Source organism: Caloenas nicobarica, chromosome 10 (assembly GCF_036013445.1).
Source record: "Caloenas nicobarica isolate bCalNic1 chromosome 10, bCalNic1.hap1, whole genome shotgun sequence".
Classification (NCBI taxonomy): domain Eukaryota; kingdom Metazoa; phylum Chordata; class Aves; order Columbiformes; family Columbidae; genus Caloenas; species Caloenas nicobarica.
In genome coordinates, this window is record NC_088254.1 from 12,379,738 (window position 1) to 12,403,033 (window position 23,296).

Here is a 23,296-nt window from a genome sequence, read left to right on the forward strand (position 1 = left end):
ACAGCAATTAACTTCCTTAGTTCTGTTTTCTAGAATAAGATGCTGATCTTACCTGTTCATTTACTCAGGTAGATGGGAGAACATTGTCACAAGGGGTCAGATGTAGCTGGGGTCGATGGGAACATGTACAGGCAGGAAGCAATTAAATGGCTGTAAAAGAGTTGGACAGAATATGACGTAGCATGCCAGGTCCAGCTAGTGAACCTGCCTGAATTTGTAGGTGGATAGAACATGTTAAGTTATGGGTCATTTGAGTTCTCAAGTGACAGGTCAGATCTGTGGAGTGGCAAGCATAGCATCATTATTGAAATAAGTGTTGGCAAGTATTGCAAGTCTGCCCTTATGTTTAATAACATTTAATTTTATAAGCAGTTCTGGATGATATCAAGTAGCTGTTCAGTCAATTAAATGCACAGAAAGAAGCGATGATGGCGCTGGATTACTGCACAGGGTCAAGGCACTCCCGGGCGGGTGGGACATCTCTCCATCCATAGAAATTCTTATTTGTTTGTTACTTATGCTCTGGCCCTCTGAGAGCTCAGGGCAAAACTCTGCTGGCCTATAAAGTTGTGTTTCTGTGCCAAAGTATCTCTGTCAGCCACTTCAGCTGCACGACACCTATCATCTCACACCCCGGCCGGTCGGTGTTGCCAAAGTGATATTCTCAGCACATCTGTCTGAGCAGGACCCAGGCTCAGCTGAGGGAACACCAGGGCTTTTCTCTGCTCTCTGTTTTCCTTTCCCCCGCAGGAGCTGTGGATGGCTGTGCTGAGCATGGGTGAGATCCCAGGGGCACTTTGAGGATTTGGGGTAAAATCTTGTTCCAGAGAAATCAATGGGAGTTTTGCCATTTACTTAGGTGGGGCCGGACTTCATTCATAAAGTGTTGACTGTTATAATAGATTTCTCAGCCCTGCAGGCAGCCCATGCAGCAGTGTAACGGACTGAGCACTCTTGCTTGTAGGAATGAATCCCCTGGCTCAGGAGAGGTCTGCAGAGAGCAGCTTCCCTGGGCCAAGCCCTTTAGCCGGGAAACCTACCACCTGGTACTCCGGGGCCAACTTGTGCCTCCACCATGGGAGGACAGGCATGCACACCACCCAGCTCTGGGAAAAGCCAAAAGCTCCAGGGAAGAGTTGCCCAGGTGGTTCTGCCTTTGCAGCAAGCTGGTCCCTTGAGCAACAGCAGCAAGGGTGGAATTTCCCAGCTTGTACAATGGCCAAGCTGGCCCTCAGCAGCCTCAGCAGGGAGATGGCACAAGCCACCATCTGAGCCAGCATCTGCACAAGCAAAGGGATGAAGCCCGGCTGCTACAGGGCAGGGAAACTGCTGCAGCAGCCAGCACTGACCCTGTGCTGCAGCTGCAGAGAGGCCGTGGTTTGAGTGCCGCCTGCCATGCGTTCTGCCCTGGCGAGATGTCCCCTTTATTTAAAAAGAAAAAAAAGAAGAGAGAGGGAATCCTGCTCCATTGTCCTACTGCAAGTGGAAAAGGGCTGAACTAATTCAAACCAAACGCAGAACAGAAACTCCTCCCAGGCAGAGACATTTTTCTGTCAAGTTTGAGTCCTAGGAGAATTTTTACAGCTGAGCAATAAACTCTTGAAACAGAGGTTAAGGGCCTCACTAGCTCCAGGCTTCTAATACAAGGAGCAGCAGAGAGCAATGGGCACTCTTTAATCTATAGGAATGTGTCAGGCTGACAGGAAGCTGGAAGGTACTGGGGGAAGGAAGGGGTTAATCACCACAGTTGCCCAACAAACATTTCCTAATATTGTCACTTTTTAGCCACAAGTTGCAAATTCTCTGTTACTATAGAGGCGAGATGTTGATACTGGATTCATTTTCTGGGTTTTATTCCTTTTTGTCATTTTTCCCATGAACTAATATGCCACAGTGGATTTGAAAGTATGAGCAAATGTGAACACTATACAAAGCACTTTTATGTTCTATTGACATTTTCTTCCCACCCTAATAATTTAGAGCTGTTAACATAAAAAAAAAAAATAAGATGATCATACTTCCCATCACTTTCATTTCCCAAGTTTATGAAGGAAGAATCATGAGTAATTTCCCATAGTTATTGTTTGCAGCACAACACATGGTCTCAATTACCAGGATAAGAAACATAGAGAGGGTATTGGTGAGGATAAATGATTTATCTGTGCATTTCATTCAAAATTCATTTTCCATGCCATAGTTTATATTACTCTGATCAACCATCATCTTCCTTATTTCACTTTATAAACATAATCCAGCTATTCTGAGCAGGACCCTGGGTCACAAGAGATCAGTTTGCTGACATGTTTTTGGAGCAGTGAAGCATACACAGAGCAACCCTCCACCAAACCTCCTTGCCGCTAAAGGTATCTACCCTGGAAGAGCAGATCTGGACAAGTCTAGACTAATAGGACACAAAATAACTGTTGGCTTTCCCTTTTGTTCTCATTTCCAAGGAAAGAAAAAGGGGCAACAACTAGTATCAGGATCCACTCCCACACAGAACAGAATTATATGCATTAATATGCATTTTCTTTCTGGCAGCTGGAGGTACGTCACTTGCCTTTACACTACTGTTGCCTTGAAAATGCCATTTCTGTGTTAATGTAACGACTGGCTGCAGGCCCATAGCTGATCTCTGCGCGTGAGCTCTGTCTCTGGAGCAGATGTTCGAAAGCCTCGTGGTACATCACTCCTTTTGCACAAGTAGCAGACAAGTATCATCCACATGTGACTGTGCTGAACCAGCGTGTGCTATAAAGTGGCAACTCTAGCAAAGATCACAGCGGCTCGATGTGGCAGAGTAACTCGTCATTATTTCAGGACTCTGTTGTTGCAGCAGATTTGAGGAGCGTGCTACCGCCCGGCTGGGACAGGCTGGTGGCACTGCTGAGACTCGCAGCAAATGGAGTTTGGTTACTTGCAGATTTTGCCTAGATGAGGCTTCAGCTGACATCAAAGCCAGCACTGATTTCTCTTTCGCCCTGTCTTCCTGTCTGGTGCTGCAAGCACAACCTTCAGCTGCTTCTGCTGGGTAGAGATGATGCAGGACATGAGGCATTTAATGCTCTGGAGGCTGGTGGAGGGGTCCCCCTGCATAGATCTTTTACCAGTTCTCTGGTTTTTAAGTGAATTCCTGGCTGGTCTGTGGGGAACTCAAGACTGTGCTGTTTGTTAGCACAAATGAGCCCAACACAAATAATGGGTCTTTTTCACCAGAGGATTGTGCAACTCTTGCCAGACTTGGCCTTCAACATGGGCCTGGTGGTCACGTTGCGACCCACAATTTCCTTCCATGGTTTTATCTGTGCTGTCACTGTAGAGCAGAAACCACTCTTGTTCCCAGCATATTTTGGGATGTAGGAGTGCATAGCAGGCATACGTATGAGTGACAACATGATCTTTAATAAAATAAGTCTCCTATAATGACATAATCAAATTATGGGGCCAATGTATAACAGGCAAGTTCACATGCAGCTGGCTTAGTTGAAGTGTGAAACACAGTTCTGCTTCTTGGTGCACAGCAGCTTGTCTTTGCTCTGAGAACGTGTAGCAGGTATTTTTCAACTCTTTTCTTTATGCATTCCCTTTCACCGCTGGGTGCTGCTTTTGGCCTTAATCCATGCAACACAGACACGATACATGATGTAAAAATAAAGACCAGGTCTCCTCAGGACCTCTGCACATCCCTCACCCAAGCTTTGCTGTGCCATACAGCAGCTCTCATCGCCCGAGTGAGGGGCTGCTGGTCTAACATGTGGCAGCGTCTCGCCTCTGTGGTGCTTTGATGTAAGAGCTCTACTAACAGAGGATCTCAGAGCTTTACATCCTTCATTGCAGCTACTTCTCCCCAGTGCTGCGAGGACATTGCGATCTTGAAAAAGTACTGGGACATCTATTACAGGAGCAGACTAAAAAAGTGGAGGCAGAAACCTGAGAGCAAAAAACTTTCAGTGAAGGGGATTTATGCCTTTTTCAAGTACAATTTAAACTCTTTCTTGGTCAGTTACCTTTTTTTTTTTTTTTAATTCAGTATAAGGAATCGTCTTTAAGGGCTTATTAATCTACACTCAATACTTGCTAAGGTCTCATTATGATCTGATCTTGATGTGCCTTGTTTTTTTTTCTGTTTAGTTTATTTGGTAACTTCTTACCGAAGCCCTGTGGACAGCTTTACAGTCATCCTTGGAGCGCTGGTTGGCTCAGGAGTGTCAGCTGATGGGGCAGGTTTGCATCAAGGCTGGTAGCCTTGTGGAGCTGGCTACCGCGAGGGCAGGTGGCTGTTGACTCACGTCGAAAGTCTTCTGGGCAGCCGCTCTGCAGAGCCAGTGCTGCTGAATTGCTCATTCCCTTTCTCCTCTCTCTCAGTTTCCTGTTGTTTCAGCTTTGCACTGATGTGAATACAGGCTGACAGTGTGGTTCCCTTCATACTCCTCGTCTGCTCTGCGCTGGCACCTTTCTCCTCTCTTCCTGCCCATCCCTCCAATCACGTGTTTCTCAAAGCAGCAGCAACTTGTGCTATCACCTTCTTCTCTGGACTCAGCACTTAGTTCACAGTTCAGCTGTTCGTATTTTGCCTCATAGTTGAAGCCAGCTCCTGCTCAAATATTTTCCATCTACAGTTTATGTTTGGTGCAAAAAGAATCTCATGATCAAGGGCTTTAATGATGATATAGATTTTTTTATTTAAAAAGACAAGTTTATGTCTGGAGATCCCTTTAAAGTGCCTGAATGAATCTGAAGAAATTTACACGAGAAGCGGTTTCAGCTCTTTTCCGTCTTTAAGGTATCTGTGCTGTGACAGAGCTGGCAGCGCTGGCACCACGTCACTCTGAATCTCATCAATTCAAGTAGAAAGTCCATTTCCCCACTGTGTGCTTGGATGTGAGCCATGTTTAAGTGCAGTATAGGGATGGACACCACGAGCCTTGTTCCCCTCTGTAGATTCCTTAGCTGAATTTACCCCTCAAAATGGCAACATACAGTATGGACTGGATCTTTGTTGGATAAGCCAAACCTAAAGTCAGTGCACTCCAGGCTTGGAGATTGCACATGCAACTTCAAATTAAGAGTTTGGGGAAGGCTTAATTATTTGGAGGATTTACTGGGGCAGCACAAGCCATGCCAGAGTGCTGCTGGACAAGCACGGTGTCACCTGTGGCAGGGGGACCCCCTGCTGCTGGCGCAGCATCGCAGGTGTGTGCTCAGTGCAGTGCAGGCCTTTGGGCTCCCACCCTGTGAAACAGTTTCTGTGTGGTTTGTTCTTGGGATTCGCCTCTTTGGTTGTTTTGTTTTTACGGTCAAAATTCAAAATCAAAGTGAAACTCAGCCAAAGTGCCAAGATTTCCTGGTTACAGGTTGAAACCAAGCAAAAAGCCCAGAGTTTGTATGGTTTCAACCTAAAATCATAAATCATCTCTTATTCACCTAAAATTTGTTCCAAATTTATTCAAAACTTGGCCCAGGATTGCTTGAAACTGAGCCCATCTTCAGAGAGAGGTTCATGAACCTCGATAAACCTGGCCTGAGCCTGGAGTTTGTAATGAATCCCAAAACCAGGGGAGTTTCAACTGGTTTGGGTTTGGTTATAGACATTTCTCACGGCTCTAGTATTTATTATGATTACAATAACAACACATTTACACAGAGCTGCAAGCATACACACATTGCAAAGTGAAAAAGTCCAGACAGCTTTCCTACCTGTCGAGCTTACCAGCTGAGTAATGTGCTGCACTACAGCTACAGTCAAACTAGGTCCCACACGGGCTGCTTAAAAAAAATAATTTCTCTTGGGTTGTCACAGACCAAAAAAAAAATTTATCACCCCGAAGCACCTCACTTAGGAATGATAGGAATAAAGAATCAAGCTCCAAAGAAAACTAAGTGGTTTTCCTGGCTGGTTCATCCAGCAGCCTCAGAGACGAGCTGGGGAAGCTGGCAGAGCCCAGGTCCTGCTCACCAGCACTGGCGGTTTTGCTTATGTCCGCACAGCTGGCGAACCCAGATACTTAACCAAAAATCTTTTTCCCAGCAGAAAACCACTGGGCACTGTCCCTTTTTTTTTTTTTTTTTTTTTTTAAAACTGGTGCTGCTGCATCTGCAGGGGCGGTGTCCTGTGTGGGTGCCTCCAGGGACAGCCACCCCAGGGATGCGTGCTGGGGCATGGGGCCCTGTCTCCAGCTTTCTGGAGAGCGTGGGGAGCAGACGGGGTTCCACCAAACTCTGTCTGGGACACATTTTAGTACAGAGGGGCAGTTTCCACAGCTTTGCGCCTGCCGGAGCTGTCACAGCTGATGAGCCCATGTGGCTCCGTGTCCTCTTTTCTCCAGGGACACCTCAGTACTTCAGGGGCTGCTCCTGGCAGAACAGCTATTGCATATGGGCTCTCCCAACCCAAAACATCTGGTTCTTGGTTCCTGCCCTGTAAAACAAGGATGACAAACATATCCCGACCTCACAAGGGTGTAGCAAGGCTCAACACACATGTTTGCAAGGCACTCACATCCTACAGCCCTGGGAGCCAGAGTGAAGCTCATAAACAAACCAACCTGCAGATATGAGCGCCGAGCCAGGGCAAGGGCTGGGCCTGCACTGCCACCGCATGTGAGGGAAGGGCCCAGCCCAAGAGGGGCAAGGAGAAAAAGCCCTTCTTGGGTACTTAGCAAAGGTTTAGCACAGTGTCACTTTGACCTGGAAGTGCCAAGATACGGTTCTCTGTCTAGACTCTTCAGAAAAAAACCCCACGTTTTTACATACACAGGAGTGTGTGTCTAAGTGGGCTGAGGATTCAGCTGTAAACTAACGGCACAGGCTGGACTGGCCGGCACCAACACGGGGCTGCAGCCCAGCTTTGCCAGCACGCTCCTGCTGGCCGGGCAGCCCCGGCCTCCACAGCTGCTTCCTGCTGCCCCTGCACCGTGCAGGGGCAGCTTAGAAATAGAAAGCAGAGCCTGAAATACAAAAACAAACACTTTGGTGACCTCAAGGTTCCTCTGCTGAACTCAATGGTAAGCTCATAACTGAGAAGCTGGCTTGGGTGTGATATTCCTCAAAAGCATTTGTTACGAGGGTGTGAAATATTTGGCGAGTTTTAAGGACAGCAGAAGTAGATTGTTGGAATTTGTCAGAGCTGAAGTCATTGGCATCTTCAAGTTTTTTGCTGCACAGGAAGACGGTCTCATCTTCGGGTGAACCAAAGCACACAGCCCACTCTAGGGGGACCAGGCATTGCCCTCCAAGTCTCTCTGGGGGCACCAAGGACTGTGGTGAAGCGCATGTGGCAGCACCATGGAATCCTGCCACGGACCACCTCCACCTTCTTGGCACCACCGGTGCCTCTGCCTGCTCCGAAAGCAGCGGTGGCACATCCCCCTCTGCAGGGACAGCTGCTGGCCGCTGCAGCGCCTGCATGGGGACCTGCAAGTGACAGCCCAGGAGGAGCACCAGGCACCAGGTCTTGTGCAGGACCAGCATCTGCAAGTGAAGCAGAAGCCACATGCATTGGGATATTTTGGGCCACTGAATGACTGCAGCGTTCTCCCCACTTCCCTTTTTTTCCCCCCTCTTGCTACCTCTACAATTTCACTAGTGTAAATGATGGCTTATTTTGCCCCAGATTACAGCTGTCTGCCCATCCTGTCTTAAGTTTTGGCAGCATCCAGAACCAGCGTGATCCCGCAGGTTAATGACGCCCTGGACCTGCGCTGCCGATGCGGTTTGCACACAGAGCACCTCTGCACGGACATGTAACCGCAGGAGGTCGCACAGGAGCTGCACAGGTTCCTGGAGGCGTCCAACATGCTCGAGCCACAGACAGCAACTAGAAGCTCTGGGGTTTTCTGAACACAAGAGTTGTAGCCAAGATTGCGATAACACAAGGGCTTACTCTGGGTGAATACTCTGGAAGCGCACCGCCAACCTGAATTTACTGGATTACCCTGCTGTACATCATGTCTTGGCCTTAGCTGCTGGCCACTCCCGCAAGCATGAAGCCAACCAAAGCAGAAAAGCTTGAAGACTTGCTCAAAGGAGAGGGTGAAGTAGGCAAGATCCTGGGCCCAGACATCCCAGCTTTGGGAAGCTGGTCTGTCCCATTAGGTCCTGTCCTACCTGGCAGGGGGCAGCTGGGAGGCACTGAGGGGGGTACGCAGCTCCTGCGGCTCCGCAGGCAGCGCTGGCCTCGGCAGCTGCTCAAATCTGGCTTCCGCTCTACAACTGAAAACACAGGGTATTCTTGTCACAGCAGTGAAGTTGAATGAAGAGCTGCTGTCTCCTCCTTGCCTGGTGCCTACTAAGAAAGGAGCAGCACTGCAGCGCAATGTAGGCTATTAGCCTGGCTCATCTTGGCAGAAGCCATCAGATCCACAAGAGTACTGTGAGGTACTCTTGAACCTAATGATTCAAGTGCAGCATCGGTTTAAAGGGGGAATCCTAAAAGTTTTCAAAAGCAGGGAGAAAGCTTTTGCAATGCCAGCGCCACCACCCCCGGCTTGGCCTCGTGCAGTGGGTTTCACGCTGCCTTGTGCTGCACTTACCTGGCGTGGTGCTGCCAGCAGAGCCCGGCGCTGCCCAGACTCGGTCCCAGGAGGGCGCAGGCAGCTGTCAGGCAACAGCCGTGCTGTCCTGCTCTCCAAACAGCTCAGGCCTGTCTGTGCTGAGAAGTCTTGACCACATTCGCTCTTCCAAAGCACAAAGCTGAACTTGAATCACAGCGCAGAACATTTATCTTAGAGAAAACCTGAGCGTGACCCTTTGGGACCTGCCATAAGAAAGCAAACACTTCAGGTCCTTTGAAAGTCAGCTTAAAAGGGAGACTGGAAACAGTCATGCTCTGCCAAAATACACGTCAGCTGTCAAGTTTACAAGATACTGTTACAATACAACAACAAGAGAATGATTCGAAATGCACAGTAACAAGCCATCTTTGTTAAACTCTGTTAACCAAAAATTACATTTATTATCCATGCATGCATCTATGCTGGGTCACATGCACAACTGCAATGGAGGGAAGCCACACTGTTTTTTCAAAAAATTTAAGATTTTGCCATTTCCTTGAATTTGAAAAAGATCCTTTAATTGCAAAAGGATACACATTCAGAAAGACCTCTACTTCGGTCTGCCTAGTGCTTAGAGTCATTCCGGGATCCCACTGTCAAATCAAATACAGGAAATTATTTTAAATAACTATGTAGGTTACGAACCACTTTTTAATTGCAGGTCTCGCGCAATATTATTATGCAACCTTTGTACTTCACTGTAACTAAGGAAACTGCAGAAATTCAAACAAACGTAAATAATTGTACACATACAGCAACTAAAACTGACAGGCAAAAATGACATACCAGTTACAGGGCACTGCTGCAGAGAGACAGACAAATAATTGCACAAGAAAATGGGGTTTTATGTGCAAATCAGTACAGCAAGACTGGACTTTGCATTTTTAAATCACTAAAAGAGATGCTGTCAAGACTTCTTGTTTCTGCAGCGTAACAAAGGTGATTTGCAGAACTGTGCAGGCAACACATAGGCTGCTGGAAAACAATCAAGGAACCTTCGGCATGATAAGGTGTAACACAGCAGCTTAAATGCTAAACCAACTCTATAGCGTCCTGACAGGCCTTTCTGAAATCATTCTTCTCAGTTTCTCTCAGTGTTTAAGGGCTGGAGAGAAAATACTCAAACTATACACTTAACTATAAACCATACGATCTTGCACACTGGCACTAAAAATCACTCCCAACTTGCTGAAATAGGAGTGCCACTTACAGCTGTAAAGTTCTGATTATGTTTCACCATAGTTATGCAACATGTGGAAAAAATACACTGTTCAACATTTTGGCACACTAATAAATAAAATCCAGACACGGTCTATTAAAAATATCAAAGTAACCCTGTGCACAAGCTCCTTTTTATACAGTATATTTGTTATGCAGAAGAAATCAAAGAGAGCTGAAATCCAATTACAGAAAATAATACAATTTGGGGTGAATTATTACAGTACATTTCCCTTCCAAAGCTATTCTAGCACAGTGCATGTTCCCTCTATCAACTACAGTGCTGTCCAGTCAGCAGTTTCAGCAACAACACTTGCTTAATTTTTTCTTCCAGATTTTATAGCATCACACCTCAGTACAACGTTCTGTGGCTGCTAAAAGATACACACGGCACTTGCATATACAAGAACACCCACATCATTGAATAATTCATTTGATATTAAAACCCAGCTACAACTTGTGATGGCTTTTGGTATTGGATTATCCCTTTGTTATCATTCTTAGATTATTTGACAATAGCTGTTGAAGTAGAGGTAAAAGAATGGAATATCTTAAGGCAGTTTTAGCAAACAAGAATTTCCAAATCAGTTAAATGTATTTTCTCTATAATGACTTAACATCCACTTCTGCATGTTTTGGCTATGACAGTTACTTATTGAAAGGATTATTCAGGTCAAGTCAATGGAAACGTTCTAACACTTGCTTTGTGGAGCCACACAACCATTTGACAGAGGTCCACTGCTGTTTAGGTTTGTGAAGGTTTCCATATTTCTTCTGTTCTTCCTTCGCATGAAGAATGAACGAATGGCAGCAGTGCACCTGCAAGGAGAAATCACCTGTGCACACAGATATACAACCAACCCTACGGATAATGCCTGAAACACAAGAATGCAGTTTTTTTACACTTTTAGCAAGAATACAAGGCCACAGAATAAACTAAAAAAAAACTGTTTTATTGTGACATTTATGACATTGAACCCTCGTTGATATGAATGACTATGGGCACTCTTGACACGTTACATAATGTCATGGCGTAGGATGGCACTGATTGTCATCTGACTTTTGAGAATGTTTAATGGTCCCTACTGACCTCAGTGCATTTTGGCAAGTCACAGAAACTTTATCATCAGGTTTGTGTATACAGTTAACAAGTAGTTGGTCTTATAAGCACCATTACAAACCCTCACATTAAGGGTATTATTAATCTAGTTTACAAATGCTTCATTGATAAAAATAGCATGATTACAGTATACACACACTTAATTTACATGTAATGTATTATAGGCATAACTGAGATAAACTACTGAGCTAACTTTGGTTGATTGAAGTATTTAGACTGAATAATGGCAATTTTGGCTTCTAAGTTGTGTAAATATTACAGTGCATTTATAAATCTAGGTTGAACATTTACTAGCACCAAATGGATATCATAAATGGCTGACCTAGTAAGTTGTAGTTGGAGAAGCGAAGTTTAAGAATTACAAAAATAGAGCTGTCCATCGGTTGAAAGCACATTCTTGTACCTCTGCTGAAATGATGACATGGCTCAGCATCAGTGGCCAACTTCCAATGATCAAAGTCCCAGTTTTCAAGATTCAACATATCAAGGTAGCTGAGCTACACTTAAAAGCCTGAGGAAGTGGTTGTTCTGAGCTAGGGTATTCATCCTGTACCTTGTTTATGTAATAATATAATAGTGCTCGTTCATACAAATGTACTCATGTAAGATTGTACCTATGATATGGAGAATCTGATTGGGAGAAATATTCAGTCCTACCTATCTATCTTTGGTTTAATTATTTGGTCTTTGGTTGATGAATTAATGAAGCAATATCTGAATTTTCATTTTCAGGTTATCTCCCAGCTCACCACTGAGGTAGTCTTTGTCATGTTTCTCTTCAAGCTGGTTAAGTTCCTTCTTTTTATAGAGTGGAATACTACTGATTTGTAATGAATAGTTTCCAGGCACTGGCTTCTTCTTTGTGAAATGAAGGTAACTTATCCCGTCTTTCTTATTGATTCTAAAGAAACCGTCTTCATTTCCGGAGTCAATTAAATATCGGTTATGGTTTGTCAGTGTTGTGAGGGCAGGAAGCAGTTCCAGGATGCGATCTTTGTTACTGAGATCCGAGATGTTGATGGAGAAGACTGCTGCTTTCTCAATATCCCAGCTGGCGAGACTGATTGGCGGCTCAAGCTCTTGCTGATCCTGCACAAGTACAAACGATGTTAGTCGGTTTTGTCAGAGAGCGTTTAACATGTGCCTACGTGTATGTATTTCTTGCCCAGCTCATGAATTATTGATAAAATAATTTTTAAAAGGAGATTTTTGTAATATCGTCTGTCAAATCCACTATTATGGGCCTAGGACTTGTCAGGATAAAGTACGGTCTTTGTCACTCTCCCTGCGAGGGTAACGGGAGCCTGAGACGCGCTCAGAGTTTCTGCACGTGGGTCCCGCTGCCTGGCAAACAAAGTCGCTCTGTGTTTGGAGTCCGTGACCAGAGAGAGCAACAAAGGCTTTTTCCTCCTCTCTATCAGAGGAACCACAAGCTGATGTGAACAACCATGTGCAGAAGAGAGCAGGGTCTGTGGGGAAGGCACGTCATTTAGGTGAGTTTTCTGTTTTGCAAGATTTGCTTTGTTTAGGTGTGGAGCCGGGGTGGCCGGTGGGTGCAGCGGGATGCTGGAAAAGCAGCATCGCCCCTCACCTCCGAGTGATGGTACCTGGGCTCTCCCCGAGTCCCCTGTGCGTGAGCCGCACCGCAGTGGCAGGATGACAGCATTTCAGACAGCACATCAGCTGCAACATTTTCATTTGGAAAACAAGGGAAGCTGTATGTCACCTCTGAGACAAACCCAGCACTAGTCACAGCATTAATCACAGAGAGTACGGAAACACACTGAAGAAACAGAGTTTATGACTTCACTCTAGACAGCTGGGTGGGCATTTGAGTGTTTGATGTGACAGATATGAGGTGTGCAGGGCATTAGTGGATGACCTTTGCCTAAGGACAGTGGACAACTTCAGAAAGCCCCTGCACAGACTACCTGACATCCAAAACCAGCTCCTTAGTCTACTCTGTTTGGGGTGTACATTTTTCCTGTGGGATTGTCTCTTGGCATACCTTCTTCTGAGACTGGTTTTCACAAGACAACCGCAAACCCTTTCCCCTAAAAAGGGTCAATTACCTCGGCTTCATTTGCTGTTTCATTAGTGCTTCTGCGTTTCCTTCCTCTCTTGGGATAGCCATTGATTTTACATTCATAACAAGCTTCTGGAGAGAGGGAGTTGTCATCTACTTCTCCACCGAGTGAAAGCTCTTGTCCTTGACCTTTGCCTAGCCCCACTCCAGAAACACAGTGTCTGAGGAAGGAAGAAACTCAGAATTAATTCCAGTGAGACACAGGTCTTATCAAAAGCTGATTTTGGGGGACTGTGAATACAAATACTAAAGTAATTATGTTGCACTCATTTCCTAGGAAAAATTTCTGCTGAAGTCAACAGGCAAAATTCTCATGAACCACAATGCAGCAACGTCTGATTGCAGGAAGCTGGCTCCACAAGGCTTTGCCTAAGAGAGACCCGCCAATATTTAACAGTATAAAAAACACAGACATTGTTAGTAATTTCTGTTATCCAATCTGGAACACGTTAAGAGAGACCGGTTTTCAGAAACTGCTGAAAAATTTGAAAAGTGAGGTCTTTCATCATGTATCCTGAAATTTTTAGTCACTTCTAAAATTTAAGCCACAGTGTGCTTTCCATTTGAGTTGCTTGGTCCAACATGATGCACGGCTCTAATGCTCTCACTGGGGAAAGTGAAAATTGGTTTTCTTGATAAAGCAGACTTTAAAAAAAAATTAATTTGGAACACAGAAGAATATGGAACATACAAGAACATAAAAGCATAGAGAATTGTTATTGCAACCAGTAGGTGAAGCCACTTGTATAACATCATTTGCCTTTGGAGCTGGCGGGAGGTGGTATTATTTTTTTTAAAGGAGACAAGTGATACACCACTAATCACCGTGAGGGGTGTGAGCTCTGAAGTAGCAAGCTCAGAGAACTTGGCCAGCTGCTAGGGTGTGCAGAAGAGAGGTGAAAGTAGGAGCTTAAAAGAGCTAATTTAACCTGGTAGCCTTGACCAAATGTCATTCAGCATTAAAACCATGTTGTTCCCTTCCCTTGGTTACCTTTCCCCTCCCTCATCTCCAAAGTCGGCAGGTACATCCAGCTCTTAAGCACCTCCAAATCCTGTCCCCCTTTCATTGGTGACAATCCCCGCGGTTCTGGACAGGACAGTCTGTTAGTTTAAAATGAGAAGCCCTTACCCTTGTCCTATTCTGAAGTAACCAGGTGGACATCCACAGACATAGCCACCTTCAGTATTTGAGCAACCATAACTGCATGGGGCTTGTGAAGAACCGCATTCATTGATATCTTGGCAACCTCCACTAAACTGTTCATACTGAAATCCGGTAGGGCACATACACTTATAGCTTCCCAAAGTATTGTGGCAAGATGCTCCTCCACAAATGTGTGCACTGAGACATTCATTTTCATCTGGAAAAGAAGCAGAACATACCACGTTAACTTTTACTCCCAGGTGTAGTCCAACATACCCCTTCAGCAAGGTTGTGCTTGACTGCTGCTAAACCTGCTGCCACACCAGACAGAGGCGGCGAGCGGGGCTTGGCCTCACCCTTGGCAAGGGCAGCGGTCGCTGGGAGACGACTACAACCATACAACAGAGCAACATCTGCGCTACTTTACAGACGATGTTTCACGCCACATCAGCTCATGCTCTGGAGAGCACAGAAGCAGAGGAGGCAATTTTTTTTTTTTTTCTTTTTTTGTTCCAGAAACAACTGACAAGAATAAAACTTTGTACAGCCAACAATCTGGTCTAGTAATCCCATGTTCATAATGCTATTCAATGTTAAAGGAAAAGGGTAAGGAATCAAGTTCTGGCACCTTTTCCAGGCACTGAAATTCCCTCCCTACACACTCACATTTAAATATGAGGGACAGGTACGGTGCAGGAACAAGTAATAAAGTAAAAATACAAGCAGCTGTAGATACAAGAGACCACCACATTCTGAGCCCGCCCTTTTCCAAACTTCCCAAGTGCAGCACTGTAGGAGTCTGAGGTCAGTTCAGGCTTGTTTACTGTAAATGGCCAGGTTTTTAAATGTAGCCCATCTGAATTTTTTTGTCTGATGCGTCAAATCACTTTGAAACCTTCCAAATGCCACTGTAACCCATTTTCTGTGATAAAGTAACTGCACTTGTGCATTGTGCGTGTGTGCACATGCATAAGAAATGCCATCTGGACACTGCATGGATAAAATGTAAAGCCCAGAGCAGCCTCTCCGACCTAAGCATCCAGGTTACAGGAGAATAAGTACTAATTCAGAGCGTTATTGTCTTTTTCCAAACCATGCGGCTGTTCGTTCTTTGTTTAAAAGCAATGCCTTTGCTTCTTGCAGCCTGACTGACGGCATGGTGAGCTACAGAATTGCCTGGGCAGGGGATGCAGTCACACACAGCACAAGAGATGGGAGGAACGAAAGCGTTCTTCAGGGATTATCTAAATATGTGTTGCAGCAACATCAAAAGTCCCTGAACACTTCATTAAATAAACTAAAAAAGACACAAACTGTTTGCAGAGTTGGGGTTGCCAAGCAATATGAAGGAACTGTCATGTAAAAACCTCTTAGGTGGCTTCTTCCCCTGTGGTATAACCAGGAGATCTAAATAAGTATCTGAAGCATATACAGTTACAGACGTTACAATGCGAACATGTGGAAACCACAAGGTATTAAAACCTGGGGCTGAATTCTGTGTTACCGAAGCCTGTGAGAGTTCTGCCATTAACTTAGAGTGATGTTTCAACATTTGTCATACCTAACACAGCAATTATGTCAACATCATAAACGCATGTTTGGGCTACAGAAAGTTACTGCCCCCAGAGCAGATAGGCTCACTTCACCTCACTCCACAGCAGCAAGTGTGTGGACACTAGTGAGGTTAGTTCCTGTATTTTGGGTGCTTGTTGGAAGAAAAAATATGAAGTAAAAAACCAGTCATGGGAGCCTCAGACAGCCACAGGGGAGCTGTGCTGTCAGGCACCAGCCCTGCTCTCCTGGGCTCTGCAACATGCTGCTCTGTCGTGCTCAGCTGTGTTGTAACCCTAAGCTCTGCAAGTTTAATTGACATTCAAAACCACCGTATGTGTGTAACTCCTCCTTGTTTCTCTTGTACGTTACAGGCACAGAGTACTGGAGCACAAGCAAGCTAATGTCACAGCAAGGACTGCGTAAAATGTCAGGACGTTTGGTAAACAAAATTAAAAGCAGAGGCCTCTCTAGACCACCACAGTGGTAACAAGCAAAGGCATTTTTATGTTTCTGAAAGCAAAGAAAGCCAAACAAAGAGGTATGAAGCCCTTTGTTCTCAGAGAGGTCAAACAACACACCTCTGGGTATCCACACAAGACCAGCTTGTATGAAGCCCATTAAATGTGATTAAAAAGGCATATAACTTTCACTAGAGGAAAAAAACATTCCTGTTTCTCTTCTTCGAATATGCTATTTGCTACACTGCTGAACCGTACAGAGACATTTCCCGTGACTTCTGCAGAGGATCCAGGTCTGTCTGCTCAAGTCATATTCAACATCAATGCTCTGCACATGCAGCCCCATCTACAAGGGCTCAGAGACTTGTGATACAACCAAAGTTTAGATAGTGAAGAAATATACATTTTAATTCACCAGAGTATTTACTTCTTAATATAAATAAAAATCTCTAGCATTTGTTATTTATAACCAGAAATGTTCTGCTAGCACTTGTTATAAACTGTATCCCAAAGCTGCAAGGAAGCATCTTTAGACAGCAACAGCTTTGCTCCAATATGACAAACAGTTAATTCTGTACAGGGAAGAGGCTTAAACACAGCAGCCTTCCTGTAGGTGTTGTAAGAATGATAAAAGCACAGATCAAGTAGGATTTTAATAGAATTTTAGATGCTTTGGGCCAAAAGTTTAATTTTACAATTTAACAATCCAAACTTGTCTTTCTGAGTCTGGCAGGTTAAGCCCACCATCAGCTCTTGGACAGGACCTGTGTCTGAGCAGAGACACCCTCAAGGATAATTTTGTGCTTAAACACTTGTGGAACCAGGAGATAGGCTACTAGGTGCCTCATATCCACTCTGCCTCTCACAGGAGTGCACATTTGTAATGAAACTATGCTGAACTTACTAAATTATAATCAGAAAAAGAAAACAAGGCAAACTGCACCATCGCCCTTCACTTCTTGCTGCTGACAACTGTAACATGCATTTAATCTATGAGTTTTAAAACGTGACTTGCCAACACATTGGTTCCATTGGTAGTGCTGGAGATACCCTTGTGGGCAGCTACACCTGTATCCTCCAATTATATTTTGGCAGCCATGCTGACACCGGTGGTTTCCATCACATTCATCAACATCTAAAAAGGGGAGATACATGGTGAGTTTTGGGAGACAAGATCAAATTACACTATATTTGAAAAGTATGTTACAAATAATCATATATATTCATATATTGTATATATAGAGGTATATTTCAGGATCTTCCAAAAACCTGGCCAGTGCTGGGAGACCACTTCAGAACTTTCAGGTTCAGGTTTCTGGCTCCACAGCAAGTAACTTAGGGCTGAAAACCACTGAAAGCTCAAATTCAGCCACAATTTTCAGAGTTTTTGCATTCTGCTATGGAGCAGACAGCAGAAAGCCATTAGTATATGGGACCCCTGAGGCTTTCCTAAGGCTCCCAGCTCCACAGCAGACAGTCCCTTGCTTTGACCCAAGCATCCAGCCCAGGAATCCCAGGATATTTCTTTTCAGAGCAAATCAATCTCTAACCCAGAAGAAGTCTCTAGAGGTTGTAGGGACCCAGAGGAATAAAGTCTGCAGCCCTTGAACTCTCTCTTTAGGAGATCGCCTTGGAGTGCAAGGCTTCCTGTCCTCGGTGAGTCTCTCAGAAATCCATGGAGGATGCAACAGAAGTTTGCTGAACTTACAATGCTTGAACTAAAACATTGCAGGCTAAAGTGAAGTCTCCTCAGAAAATATCTGTCCAGCTCTTTAGCATCCTGCAATATATCTCTTGATTGAGGTCCATGAAGAGAAACACTGCCTTGGCGCTAAATTTCTGTACCCCACTTGCCTTCAGTCTATACATGCTTACTCCATAGGTTTTGTGCTTACTCCATAGGTCCCTCCTTGGATGACAGTATGGCTAAGAGAAGATGAAGGAAAGCAAGAGGAGGCCAAGTTAAATGCACTGTGTGTTGTACCTACCTTCACAGCTAAGCCCAGTTTGATCGAGTGAGAAGCCACGCTGACACTCACAAACAAAACTTCCTGGTGTATTCTGGCAAATGCCCTTCGCCCCACATAAATTGATTTCAGTAGCGCATTCATTATTATCTGAAGAAAACCAAAACCTGAGTGTTACTTTTTTTATCTTGTTGTGAAGATGACCGTTTAGCAATGCTAACAATGAACGGTTTGTGACAAAAGGTAAAGAAACACCAGCAACGTAGCTGTCTTACTGCCCTCTCCATTTTTTACTTTGCACTACTGAAGGAGAGCTTACGCGACCTACGTTTTAATTTGAAAATGCTAACAGCAGCTATGGGAAGGAAAACACTCCTTTTCTTCACCAAGCATATGGAGGTTGATGTTCTAGTCTTCAAACACCCCCAGATTCACAGCAATGCCACAGCACCACCAGACTGTCACAAGCAGGATCCAACTTGCAAAGCAGAAAGAGTGTTTTGCAGGAAGTGTTTAATATTTCCTCAGACATCATGGGTATGTGGTTAAAGGACAACTGCAGTAATGTATGTTTCATGCTTATTGTTTCAAGAAGCCTTGACATGATCTCTAATGTGGGTCCTGCAATGAACTACAAGAACAGAAATATAATAACTTTTTTGCTCAATGGGTAAGAAAGGGTAAGGCGAGGATTACAAGTTGGTGTTTTTACTGTCTGCTTCTTGCAAGTGCAAAATTCAAAGACAGAGATTATGAAAACAAAGGGAAGGTAGAAGGGATGGCCTCTTTACATCTCCTCTGGCAGGACTGGGATCAGAAACAGGCTTACGTTTCCATTTGGTTTCTCAGGAAGTCGATTTCACCTCCTTGCTACTTTGCTTCTGGAATAAGAGTCAGTAATAAATTGCAAATCTGCATCTACCATCCCCGCATCACTCACCAATGCAGGCTGTATGGTGCTGAGTGAATCCAGGAGGACATTTACAAGTGAAACCCCCAATAGTGTTGACACAAAGGAACTGGCAGTTGTGCTGCTTTGTTGCACATTCATCGAGATCTAAAAAAAACATGAAAACACCTTTCACTTCTGTTCCCTATGGAGGATCTGACCGTTCAGCTGGACTTGAAGTGATTACCAATAAATAGCATATCAAATAAAGCTTTAGAATCTACATTTCACTTTCCACAGTGGCTTCCAGATCCTCTCACACGAAGCCCCACATGTAACAACTGGGACTTTGGAGCTACACTGGTGGCCATGCTAACGCTGGATTACAGACCTCACTCTCATCTGTTGGAAAGATGCTATTACATAATAAATGCTCTTACTGCAGTCAATAACTGGGAAGTCACTGTCTTCATGAGAAGCAACGGCAGACTGCAAAACAGTGTTGCACTGAAGCATGCTATTACTCCAAAAGAAATAGAGTTCAGAATTGCTGCTCTAACTTGCACGATTTCAGTCAGATCTTTACTACCAAGATACATAAATAAATTAAATTATAACAAAATTTCAAAATCTCTCCTGCACTGCTGTCCTTTATTGAGGCTGCTGCAGAGGTGGTAGGTTAAAACTCTGTTGATGCTGGACAACACATTGCAAACCGTACTCATCTTTGCATCCATTAAGATATAGTTATCACTGAAAAATACAGCTTAAACCAACATGCCTACCTAAATAAGACCAATTGTAAATACTATTGGTTAGGAAGTCTTTTAAGATCAGCTGACATCAGCCTGCAAAAATTCCCATGGATCTACTCTTCATCTAGATTACCAAAGAACTAACAGAAACACCAGCTCCATCCTCTACAGGCCACCTCCACTGTCTTTAGTGGAAATATATGTATCAAGGAGAGGCAGATTTACATAATTTAAATGTCCTTGGAGTGGTATTTGCCTGTGAAACATGGAGTTTATGCAGTAAATTCATGATTTTTACCTTTGCAGCTTCTCCCATCTTCTTGTAGGATGTACCCTTTTGGACATGAACACTGGAAGCTTCCCTCTGTGTTTTTGCAGATGAAATTGCAAGGTTTGGGGGACTCATTACATTCATTCAGATCTAGAAGAAGCAAAACCAGATACCTCAGTGGCGAATAATCAAGATTTGTGATGTTTTTCAAAATGCTCAGGAGGTATCAGAAGGAAATCAAAATCCCCAAAGCATTCTAACAATGACATTTCCTTTTCTCATTTGTCAAAATCTTTGTATTTCCTTTTTCAAGTAATCTCTTAGAAATAAAGTTCCTATATATAGACACACCATAATGAAAAACCTACCTATGCAAAGAGTGCCAGTTATATCTGTAGTATAGCCAAGGTTGCAATGACAACGATAAGATCCCGCCTCATTGATGCATTCCCCGTTACGGCAGACATCATGAATAACCTTGCACTCATCAATATCTGCAATTAAATGAGAGTTAGTTGACAACAGAACAAGAACTGATTTTACACAGCTTCAACAGATTCTTGTGACCTGCCATGAAAAAAACCCACACGTTACATTAAAAAGTTACATAAAATATTAAAATATTTCACAGGTTAAAGAGAAATCTTAAATGGAGAAATATGGAATGGAACATTAACATAACTTTCAAATGCAATGAACAAGCCTTAAGTGGAAGTGAACGACCAGAGCTGATCATACATTAGCCTCCATAAATCAAACATGACTTTGCTTTCATGTACACAAATAGCTCTTAATCTAATTTACAACACACTCGAATGTGAGAATGCAAATTCCTATTTGAGTGCACGTCAATCAACCAGCATGCAAAATAAATATCTGCCAAGCTGGGATAGATGCCTCATCATCCAGGGCCTTTGGCTACGCACCCTCCTCCCAAAGGACTGTACTCTCTCAACGTGAAAACTGACAGAAAATTTCAACTGATATCCAAAATATTTAGGACCTCACAGTGTTCAAACATGCAAAAAGAGAGTTTATAATTGATTACTGAATTTGGAATTGTGCAAGAGAGCCTTAATAGAGAAGTCAGTACCTGCTCCATTAGACATGTATCCTCGGCCATGAGGGCAAAGCTTCTTGAAGGCCACGGTGCCTGGGAAGGGGCAGACCTCGCAGTTCTGCCCCCAGCCTCGGCCACCGTCACAGCAGCATTCAGACTTGGTGACAGAGTTCCTGTTGCTTGATCCGATTTGACACATACTTTGTAAGACTTCAGTGAAGCAGTAGCCCTCTCTGTTGTCTGGAAGGCAAATTATGCATCACAGAGAATTCTAATGGTGACGACCTCCAGAGGGTCATGAGATATTAGGAATTTAGTCAGAAATATAAAAGAAAGGGCATACTTCACCCTGGGACTGTGGAACTGAGAGTGAAAGACTACCAGCAGTAAGAAAGAGAGCACGACATCTAAGGGAAACAAAGAAGACAGGAAATTTAGCAAAGGTGGAAGACAAGTTAAACTATGCTTATAAAAAAATATGTTTCTGTTTGAACCCAGAGAAAAAGGACTGGTTGAAAATCAGGACCAAAGAAAAGGCAGAGCAATTCCCGGCTGAAACCACCGAACAGTCAGCTTTCACAGCAAGTCAACGCAACTGCACAGACTGCAGCAGGCATATTGCAGCATGGGAAGAAAGAACTTGCAAGAGGGCACCTACTTACGAAGGCTCCTTCCCAAAGGCATGTGGAATTCAAGAGCCTGTTTTCTCACTATACATTTCAACCACAATTTCTATCAAAGCGATAGTTCATTAGAGTGTTAGTGTGCACCTTACCAAGGCATTCGTTCTGGGTGTCACTGACAGTGAATCCCTCATTGCATTCACATCTGTAACTTCCCACGGTGTTTATACAACGGCCATTCTCGCAGATCCCAGGTTTGGTCTGACATTCATTCTCATCTGTGTTTTTGAAATGATATGACAAAAATCAAGTCCATTGCTGGATTAATGCAGGTTAGAGACATTTATATGGAGTTCTTCAGCTGTGCATCTGCCTGGTTAAACTTGCAGAGGAAAGATGACCATCTAGTTCACCGTATTATATATTTTGTTACTATATTTTCTCTGCAATACATTCTTCACTGGTTTTCAAAATTCTTCATAGTTACAGCTGCACTTCTGAATGGCATCCAAAATTTAAAAATTACTCAGATCTACCCTCATTCATGCTAACAGAGATAAACAAGCTTACAGCAATGGGTCCAATTCTCTGCTTTCCTCACTCAGAGCAATTCAGCAGCGGCAGCACAAACTGACTGTAAAGACAGCCACATCCACATTTTTTATCCGCTGCCCGTGTGTGCACACCTGAACAGCAAAGCATGCACAGCACCAGTAGATCCATTACACAGGTAGTTGTGTAATTCTTCCCCTGAGTTCCTTAACACTTTGTTAAATCCAAATTTTTCAGCTCTGCTGAAGAACTGTGTGTTTCAAGAGCTTCAACACTTCAGTGTCACTTACCTATGCAGCCTTCCCCATCTGGTCTGCGCTGATAACCTGGTCCACAGATACACATATAGGTGCCAATTAGGTTTTTGCACTCCATCTGTTTTGAGTCACAGTCATGAATTCCTTCTTCACACTCATTCTGATCTAAAACACAAGGTTTAGACTTCATTATATAGACAATCCTGGAAATTCACTATAGTAAATCTTGACTTTGGAATTTTAATTGTAATCAAACTCTATGCATACTTTTATTGTGCTAAACTAACCATAAGATATACCAGCCTAGAGCAAATTGCTTCCTCCCAAATGCCCATTTTCAGGGCAAGACAAAACCATATCATCTGATATGACCTCACTTTATGCAGATGCACAAGTTTACAGGCAGGACAGGGCTAATGCAATCTATTGCATAATGCAAACCATAGAATTTCATCCAAAATTCCTTCTGACTCAGTTACTTCCTAGGACTAAAACTCTGGCCCAACAGAGCAGTGAGTCAGAGCCCTTCCCCTGCAGGAACTTGAAATCATTATCTCATAACTGTGAGAGTCTGGCAGGAGCTTTACCTCGGCACATTCTCCGGTCCTCTCGCAGAACGTACCCTGCAGGGCACTTGCATTCGTAGGATCCAAAAGTGTTCACGCAGCGGAAAGCGCAGAGCAGAGGGTTCTGAATGCACTCGTTGACATCTGGATTTGGAGCAACGAAGACCATGTGGAAAGTGAAGCATGCTTTTGTAAAGCTCAGGCTTGAGCGCATAGGTTTTAGG

At 44.0% G+C, this 23,296-nt stretch overlaps 1 protein-coding gene across 1 annotated transcript in view; it reads right to left on the minus strand.

Moving 5' to 3' along the window:
- Nucleotides 1-10,707: 10,707 nt before the first annotated feature.
- FBN1 (fibrillin 1) overlaps nt 10,708-23,296 on the minus strand; it is a 151,290-nt gene continuing 138,701 nt past the window's right edge. The window contains exons 55-66 of the mRNA XM_065641987.1: nt 23,094-23,216; nt 22,540-22,671; nt 21,850-21,975; nt 21,108-21,314; nt 20,383-20,508; nt 20,042-20,164; nt 19,040-19,156; nt 18,121-18,249; nt 17,148-17,267; nt 14,106-14,337; nt 12,963-13,137; nt 10,708-11,979 (exon numbers count right to left, since the gene is read on the minus strand). Coding sequence (XP_065498059.1) covers nt 11,590-11,979; nt 12,963-13,137; nt 14,106-14,337; nt 17,148-17,267; nt 18,121-18,249; nt 19,040-19,156; nt 20,042-20,164; nt 20,383-20,508; nt 21,108-21,314; nt 21,850-21,975; nt 22,540-22,671; nt 23,094-23,216 — 2,000 coding nt within the window. The 3' untranslated portion in view covers nt 10,708-11,589. The remainder of the gene's footprint in view (nt 11,980-12,962; nt 13,138-14,105; nt 14,338-17,147; nt 17,268-18,120; nt 18,250-19,039; nt 19,157-20,041; nt 20,165-20,382; nt 20,509-21,107; nt 21,315-21,849; nt 21,976-22,539; nt 22,672-23,093; nt 23,217-23,296) is intronic.